The sequence below is a fragment of the Salarias fasciatus genome, chromosome 18 (genome assembly GCF_902148845.1).
Source record: "Salarias fasciatus chromosome 18, fSalaFa1.1, whole genome shotgun sequence".
Classification (NCBI taxonomy): domain Eukaryota; kingdom Metazoa; phylum Chordata; class Actinopteri; order Blenniiformes; family Blenniidae; genus Salarias; species Salarias fasciatus.
In genome coordinates, this window is record NC_043762.1 from 2,688,927 (window position 1) to 2,697,710 (window position 8,784).

The 8,784-nt window shown below is 51.0% G+C and overlaps 2 protein-coding genes across 2 annotated transcripts in view; both read left to right on the top strand.

The window, feature by feature from the left end:
- The window catches only part of ndufa13 (NADH:ubiquinone oxidoreductase subunit A13), a 21,270-nt gene extending 19,266 nt beyond the window's left edge, over positions 1–2,004 (top strand). Inside the window, exon 7 of the mRNA XM_030114922.1 lies at positions 1,993–2,004. The gene's annotated coding sequence lies outside the window, so the exon portion shown is untranslated. The remainder of the gene's footprint in view (positions 1–1,992) is intronic.
- cbarpa (CACN subunit beta associated regulatory protein a) overlaps positions 1–7,952 on the top strand; it is a 9,951-nt gene extending 1,999 nt beyond the window's left edge. Inside the window, exons 2-10 of the mRNA XM_030114923.1 lie at positions 1,213–1,284; positions 2,854–2,999; positions 3,416–3,477; positions 3,566–3,728; positions 3,804–3,984; positions 4,388–4,531; positions 5,118–5,292; positions 5,363–5,555; positions 6,194–7,952. Of these exons, the coding sequence (XP_029970783.1) occupies positions 1,237–1,284; positions 2,854–2,999; positions 3,416–3,477; positions 3,566–3,728; positions 3,804–3,984; positions 4,388–4,531; positions 5,118–5,292; positions 5,363–5,555; positions 6,194–7,952 (2,871 nt within the window). The 5' untranslated portion in view covers positions 1,213–1,236. The remainder of the gene's footprint in view (positions 1–1,212; positions 1,285–2,853; positions 3,000–3,415; positions 3,478–3,565; positions 3,729–3,803; positions 3,985–4,387; positions 4,532–5,117; positions 5,293–5,362; positions 5,556–6,193) is intronic.
- The last annotated feature ends 832 nt before the right edge of the window (positions 7,953–8,784 follow it).

Consider the following 8,784-nt stretch of genomic DNA (forward strand, 5'->3'; position numbering starts at 1 on the left):
GTGTGTGTGTGTGTGTGTGTGTGTGTGTGTGTGTGTGTAGCTTTGATGTTACACAAGCTGCGTTGTGAGTAAACACTGCTGAGCCTGCAGCGGAGCAGGATGTTCTCGATGCATTCTCTCTTTATTCTGGGTGCGCTCTATGTATGGTCTGGGTTTTTTCACGGTACATTTTTTGTATGTTGACTTTATGTTCTGGATAAATTCTATGTACATTCTGGGTATGTTCTAGGTACGTTCTCCGGATTATCTGGGTACATTCTTTATATAGTCTTCATTTGTTCAGGGTACATTTTTTGAACATTCTCTGTGTGTTCTGGGTTTTTTCAAGGTACATTTATTGTATTTTTTCTGTACGTTCTCTTCATGTCCTGGTTAAGTTCTTGGTACATTCTGGGTATGCTCTAGGTACGTCCTCTCCATGTTCTGGATACATTCTCTCTCCATTCTGGGTAGTTTCTGGGTATGGTCTTGTACTTTTTGGATATGGTTTTGGTACATTCTATGTACTTTCTGGGTCTGTTCTCCAGACTGTCTACAGTAGGTACATTTTTTAACATTCTGGGAACTTTCTGAGTACGTTCTCTGTGTAATCTGGGTTCTTTCAAGGTACATTCTCTGTTTGTTGTTTTTACGTTCTGAGTTCTTTCTCTGTCGGTTCTCCATACAGTCTTAGTTCTGGGTGTTTCCCTGATATGTCTTCCATATGTGTTCCAGGTATGTTCTCCGTCGGCTCTGACTATGTTCCTTGTGTGTTGTGGACACATTTCACCATATATGTTCTGCTGTTCTGGGAACGTTCTGAGTGTGTTCTCTGTACGTTCTGGATACCTTCTCAGCATGTTTCAGATGTGTTCTCCGTACATTTTGAGTTGTCCTTGACTCGTTGTAGGTACTTTCATCACACGTTCTGTGTACAATGTCTGTACCTGAGCAGAGCAGCAGACGGTGGTCCGTTCTGTTTGTTCTGGGTATTTCACCGTTCTCACACAGAACCATCAGAATTCATTCATGAAACTCAGTCAAAGGAAAAAGTCTCAGGTCTCATTAAAGAAGCAGTCAGTCCACGGAGAGTCCTGAAAGTCTGGGTCAGGGAAGTGTGTGTGTGTGTGTGTGTGTGTGTGTGTGTGTGTGTGTGTGTGTGTGTGTTTAGCTTTAATCTCACCAACAGAAGATGCGTGGTGTAATTTGACGCTGCCTCCTCATCCTCTGCAGGGCTCACTCACACTGACCTGGACCATGAGCAATGATCAGCCTGTCCTGACAAGTCTGACTGAGAGCGCCACTGTGAGTACACACACACACACACACACACACACACACACACACACACACACACACACACACACACACACACACACGTTTCAGGAACAGAGTACAGCTGTCGGACAGTGAAAAGGCCGAGGAGCTGCTGATGGAGCCGTGCTGCAGGCCGATGGCCTGACGGTTTCCATGAGGAGCACTTTGATCTCTCCACATCTGGAGGCTGTTTCTGCCGCGGCGCCGGCCGTACCATCGTCCGAGGAGGATAAAAATAACCTCCGCTCGTCGCTGAGGATTCAGCGGAGCGTGCTCTGGCACGGGGCAGAGGCCAGGAGCCGTCCTCTGGGTTAGCCCTGGGTTTCTGTACCGCCATGCCGGCTGTCCTCTTACCAGCTGGATCGCCGCGGTAACCTCCTCCGAAGGGTTAACCTGCTCATAACCAGCAGGCTGTGTTCTGGAGGGAGGGATGCTGTCCTTTCATATCATAAAATAAAACCTGGTCAGTGAGCTGTGAAGGGGCAGCAGTGCTGTTCGGTACTCCAGCTGTGACAGTGAAGATGTTGGATCCTCCATTCCAACAGAAGCAGAAGGCAAAGGCGTGTTAAAGTGTGTGAGAGGCAGTCAGCCTGGTGTTTTGATGGCTCATGTGCGTCGGCATCTCCTCCTCCAAAGTCCATTTTTAGCCTGCGAGGCCCCGTTTCCCCACATGGAGGAGAGCTGCGAGCCCAGCAGAGGCTCAGTCTGACGCCTGGAGGAGCATCACTCGCTCAGCAGTAATCAGGACGCACGCCAGAGTGTGTCAGGTGGAACACACACTCCACACACTCCCTGGATGGTGAATGTTACAGCAAAGCTGCAAGAAGGAAAAACCAATGAGAGTTCACAGCAACAGACTTTAAAACAACAGAGAGAGACTCGACTGTCACTGCTGATGACAAAAAAGCAACTTATAAACCTTTTCAACCAACCAGAGTCAACTCTCTGATTCAACGTCACATAATCATTTATTTATTTATTTATTTATTATTTTATAGAATCAACCTTTTATATTTCTTTTTTAATATTTATTTGAGGTTTTGTTGTGAATGTGTTTTGAGAAAAACGCAGAATACAGCTGAACAAGAAGTCGTCTCATCAGATGAAATACAAGAAAACATGAAGACGTGTGGAGGTCTATCAGACAAAAAAACATTTCATTGATCATAAGCAGTCTGTTTCATCTAAATATGGACAGAAAATCCGATCTATAACAAAATACCATATACTGTATAATACTGAATAAATCAACAAAATCAAAACTATTTTTAAATTAAACAAACAAAAAAGCCTTTGGTTTGTTTCTTGTCACAGAGGATCCTTTTTTAATATAACAATAAACCAGAAAATCCAGTAGTTTTTTCTTCAGTTGGTCTGAAAAGCAGACGTTTAACAACAACATGGAGTTTTTATTCTACCTGTTGATTTTAAAACACGTTGAACATTTCCTGATGGATTTGAAGCCGTTGTGTCGATAAACCACCGAGACGTTCCGGTTCAGACTGAATCGTGAGCGGCTGACGCTCCTCCACCTTCCTCTCTCGGTTCCTCCTTCAGGACGTCCCCGTCTCAGCAGGACAGGTGGAGAACTACGTCCTGCTGCTGGTGCTGCTGAGCGTCTTCGCCGGGGGGACGCTGGTCCTGCTGGCCCTGCTGCTGCTCTTCTGCCACCGCTGCTGCATGGGGGGCCGACGCTACTCCAGGTGGGGATCAGGGTCTGCAGGGTCTGCAGGGTCTGCAGGTTCTGCAGGTTCTGCAGGGTCTGCAGGGTCTGCAGGGTCTGCAGGTTCTGCAGGGTCTGCAGTGTCTGCAGGTTCTGCAGGGTCTGCAGGGTCTGCAGGGTCTGCAGGTTCTGCAGGTTCTGCAGGGTCTGCAGTGTCTGCAGGGTCTGCAGTGTCTGCAGTGTCTGCAGGGTCTGCAGGGTCTGCAGGGTCTGCAGGGTCTGCATGGGCCACAGCCTGCAGGGACCTGCTTTGCAGTTGTTTTTGCTGATGGCAAAAGCAGCAGGAAACCTCATGGAGCTCAGTCAGTGTGACTTGTCAGCTGTGCAGGAGTCAGTGTGGATGTTTGAAATGTGAAGTTTAGACGTGCTGAGGTGGTTTTGGCGTCTTTTGTTCAGAGCCAGCGATGACCCTGAGAAGACTAACACCACATACGCTGAGGACTCTCAGCCCACACAAGGTCAGAGACGCTCTCTTTTCGTTCTGCACGTGAGTTTTTTGTTCCTCCGGCTCCATTATTCCTCTCTCTGCTCGTGTCCTCGTCTCAGAAATCACTATTCGCCTGGATGAGTCGGACGCCCTCTCGGCTTCGAGCTGTCACGATGGGGAGCCGGACCGATTCGTCTCCACCGGCGCCACCGGCCGCAGAGTCTCCTTCAACGAGTCCGCTCTTTACGAGCAGGAGAAGACCGCCAAGGACAAGGGGCGCAGGTACAGGTCCCCCCTGCAGCATGGCGGTACTTCTGCCACACGGCGGCTTGGCATCAGACGACTCTTGTTTCTCAGGTACACTCTGACCGAGGGAGACTTCCACCACCTGAAGAAGGCCCGGCTGACCCACCTCCACCTCCCCCCGGCTCCATGTGACCTGAAGATCCTCACCATCATGGAGTGTGACTCCACAGAGAGCAGCACGCTCAACATCAGCGAGACCGCCGCCCCCAAGCTGCCCCTCAGCATCTACCAGGTACCACATGTAGGACCATGGTACCAGCTCCAGATCAGGAGGAACCACCTCTAGACCTGGAGAACCCAGCTCCAGACCGGGAGGAACCACCTCCACACATGAAGGAACCACCTGTTCAAAAGTTTTTGTACTCCTACGAGTGAAAACTCTTCACAATCAGTTAGTGAATGTGAAGCTTGTCGGCTCAGAGTTTTGGTGAGTGGAATGACGGTGAAGAGCTTTCTGAAGCCGGAGATCATCAATGTTTATGTTTTACTGGAGAAGAAGCCACTCCACACTGGTCTCACCTGTCTCTGTCCCCTCTGTCCTCTCGAGGACACGTCAGTTAACTTTCACCAATCAACCTGATTGATCAGTGTCTCAGAAAGCTGTGGATGGTCACAGTGCTGGGTGTTTCCTGCAGCCCTCTGAGAGGAGACCTCCTGACTGGGCGGGACAGAGTCTGAGCGGGGGTCTGCCTGGAGATCCACATCACTCCGTCATCTTGGACCAGGGTCTCCACCAGTCCCCGTCAGCCATGAAGAGTCCACACAGTCGCTCTCAGACGGTGAGTCCCGGTTTCCCGACACTGGTAGAAGAAGAAACCGCTTCATGCTCCAACGCTGTGCTCCTCTTCAGTTTAATCCAGATTAACCCAGATCTTGGTTTAATCAGCAGCATCACGTGAGCTTGATCATACGTTTACCCTTCTGAGTCTTTCTCTCAGCTTTCAGGGTTTATTTCTTTCCAGGTTGAGGCAGATGCTTGATCTCTGCAGGATGTTCTGGAAGCTTGGATGAAACAGATTTTCCTTTAGTGACGCCACAGCCAGCAAAAAACATTTCAACAGATCCTGAAGGTCTTCATGACGTAAATTCTGAAAGACAAAGACATCTCACGGTGGACTGCTGCTTCAAGCATCTCTGTTACTAAACAGATCAGGGGTCTTAGATCCTGATCCTGGAGATCCATCAGTCCATCCATCCGTCCATCCATCCATCCATCCATCAATCCATCCATCCGTCCATCCATCCATCCATCCATCCATCCATAAGGGCTCCACAATACCTCTGAAGGCCTCACAGAGTCCCCTCAAAGGCCCCCCAGAGCCCCTGGGGCCCAGTCCTTCATCTCCCGTCATCTGTTCCCTTCAGATGGAGACTCTTGGGGACCGGGGTGAGGTGGATGTGGCTCCAGTTCCAGGACAGACCTCCGTCCTCAATTTCTTCTCCAAGCTGCGACGGCACGCCAGCCTGGAGGGGGCGGGGCCTTACTTCAGGAGGTGGAAGTTTGACACCAGTCACCGCGCGGCAAGTCTGGACGCTAAAGGTCAGTGTGCCTGCTGCAAATGAGACCAATACGATGTTTCCAACAGTAACTCACCCTGCCCCTCCTCCAGGATCTCCCAAAAGAAAACCGTTTCAGAGGCAGAGGGCGGCCAGTGAGAACACCGACCACACCGAAGACGACTCCTCCCCTCTCCAAGACGAGGCCTTCGAATCTTTCCCACAAACTCCCATCGCAACCGGCGGCCTGCAGGCCCTGTCCGCAGAGTCTCTGTCTCAGCCTGCATCTGCAGCCTATTTCAGCCGGTAAGTCACCTTCAGCTAACACTGAGGAGACGTACGGAGCGTCAACAGAACCAAACAGACCAGCAGAGCATCAACAGAACCAGACAGACCAGCAGAGCATCAACAGAACCAAACAGACCAGCAGAGCATCAACAGAACCAGACAGACTGACAGAGTTTCATCACAACCAAACAAATATTCTAAAAAAATACTAAACCTAAAGTAAGAACAGCAACCAAAAAAAAACCTTAGCAATAGAAAATATTCAAGAAAATGAAAAGATGAGTAAATGAATAAGGAGTAAAAACTAAATAATCAAAGGAATCATAAAAAGCAACAGTTCAATTAATAAAATCATCAGTAATCAGTAAATATAAAATATTTCAAGAAGTTACGTAGAGATTCATGAGAATTCAAAAAGTTAAAAAAAATCAAGTAATTAAATATTTAAAATAAACATAATAAATCAAATCAACAAATGATTGAAAAATAAAGACTAAAGAAATAAACACCTAAGTCATATAAAAAATACTGAGTTGTTACTGAGTGTTGGAACTGACGTTGATCTTAAGGGACTGGCGATTTGGAGCAGGAGCCAGCAGATACCAGTGGATTGCTCCGTACCACTGTGATTAACTGGCTGCTGTTCATGTGTGCAGGTTGAACCTGGAGGCCAGGGCTGAAGGGGCAGCTAGAGGCACCGGGACTGAAGACCTGTGTTCTCCACTGAACGGTGGCGTCGCTCAGAGGAAGGAGGCGGCCACGGTCAATGGAACAGGAGAGGAACTGGAGGCCATGGTGGAAGCAGACAGGCTTGAATCCATAGAGGATGACTTGTTCAGAGCACAACAGGAAGCAGCCGTCCAGGAACGCTTCGAAGAGATGTTGAGGAAAGCTGAAGACCCAAAGACGGACACCAGAACAGCAGCGGTGAAAAAGAAGGAGGCGGACGTGGACGACGGAGACGAGGTGGTTCTAGGAGCCGAAGGTCGACGGCGGACCGACTCGGGCTCATCTCTGTCCTTCATGATTCGCCAGGAGAGCTGCGAAGCACCTCCCTCTCTGTACAGGGACATCTGGAGCCTGCGAGCCTCTCTGGAGCAGTACGCCTCGTCCGACCAGAGCAGCACAGACCGCGAATCCATCCGCAGTGACGCCGACAGCATCTCGTCGGCCGGTGGGGCGGGAGCTCGATCCGGTCTGGTCAGCTGCTTGTCCCAGGACCTGGACGATGAACCGGAGGGAGACGGAGAGGGAGAGTCGACGGAGGGAGGAATCAGAGGAGCGTCGGGATTGGACAGCGAGATGGGAAGTGGAGCTGAGGGAGAAGGCGGAAACAGAAAGCTCCTGCAGATGGACAGTGGCTACGCCTCCATCGAAGCACCGTCCAGGGCCCCGGAGGAGATGCGGCTCTTTGGGATCCCTGGAGCCCCTCGAGGAAAGACGGCATCTGAGAGAAGGTTGTTTTTCACCAACTCTGGAAGGAAAGGCTCTGTTTGCGAAAGCACGGAGTCCAAGCTGTTCCAGGAGGAGCTGGAGGACGAGATGTCAGATGGCACAGAAACTGACGTCAAGCTAACGGACAAATCTCAGACTGACAGTCAGAGTCTCACTCTTCAAGACCCCCACCCCTACCTGAAATCCCTCCATCCTCAGAAACCTCCAGAACCGCTGTCCCCGCTCCTGTCTCCTCTGGTGAAACCCATCTCACAGCCCACCAGTCCTCACAGGCCTCGACTACGCCGCCGTGACTACAGCATCGACGAGAAGACGGACGCCCTGTTCAACGAGTTCCTCCGTCACGACCCCCGCTTTGACCAGCAGGACTCGCCGCTCCGCTCCAGGCACCGGTCCAGAGTCCACCTCCGCAAACAGTGGCAAAGACACAAGCAATACAGCGACCCCGGGTCCAGCTCGGGGGGCAGGTACTCCCCGTCCCTGGAGAGGCAGCGGTTCACGCCGCTGAGGAGGGGCGACAGCGCCGGGTACCCTCTGGACACCAGGTATCACAGCACCCTCTCTCGGATTGCCAGCGCCGCCGATGAAGAAGCCAACGAGGTGGCGGCCTCGGAGGAAACAGCTAAGCAGCGGACGGAGAGCGGAGGGGCCGAGGGGGACGCGACCGAAAGCACAACCAAGAGGAGCCCGGAGTCGGCAGGGGACACCGAGGGCGGCCAACAATCCTCAGAAAGCACAAGTAGCCAGTCGGCGAGCGGACCCATGGATCCACGAGTAGACAACAGGAACAACAACAGCAGCCAGGCCATCCTTACCGAGGTCTCCTCCGGCAGACTGACGGACAAGCTGGCGGTGTCCGTGGAGGAGAGGCTGTACGGCGATCTGAGGAGCGCAGAGACCCGATCCGAGCGAGTCCTCGCCGTGTCCCGCACTGCCTCGCCTGGATTAAACCCTACATGACTCCCCAACCAACCCACCCTCTGAACTTTACTCCTGCTCCATCGTCTTCAGATCACTCAGAAATGGTCCAAAACAACTCATCACGTGTGACCTCCTGCCTCTTCTGGACAGAGCAGCCTTCCTAACGACCCATGTGACGTGCGCTCCCCTTTTTATTGGTGAAAAACTAACACGCTCATTGCATATCTTTGAGAACATCGGTCATTAGAAAACCTGAGTCTTTCCAGACTAGGAATTCTTCGCATGCTTCCGTAGTTTTAAATGTGTGTGAACACTGTACAGATTGAACTTTAGGAACAACAAGCACTTTGAAGTGAAGAAAGGTAAGGATGGAGTTCTGTCGTCCATTTCTCTCCCTGGAGAATCCATATCCTTCTCAAGTGTCCTTCTTGTCAGGCTCATCTGGAGGGGAACCGTCGCTGTGAGAGGACAAAAACCGTCTTCTTCGCCAACACGGTGTCAGATATGAAGATGACTCAGAGGTTTTTAAAGTGTGGGATGATGAGCCCCCCCACCCCTCAGCCTCAGTCTGTCGGCATCCCCGTCCCCTACATCCTCCATCAGTCCCCCTCAGCCTCCTCAAGCCCCCACAGTCCTCCAGACTCCTCTAGTTCTTCCTCAGCCTCCATTAGCCTCCCTTTACCCCCCCATAGCCCCACACAGGCCCCCTCATCACACTGGATCAGTCTGGTTTGGAGGTTTTAAAGCAAAGTCAGGATTTGTTGCATCTTCAGATTTGGTCATTGTTGAAACGTGAGGAACCTTCCCATGTGGTCTGAACCTGTAGCCGATTTGTCTCCATCATGAATTCAGGTTGAATGTCTCGTTTTTT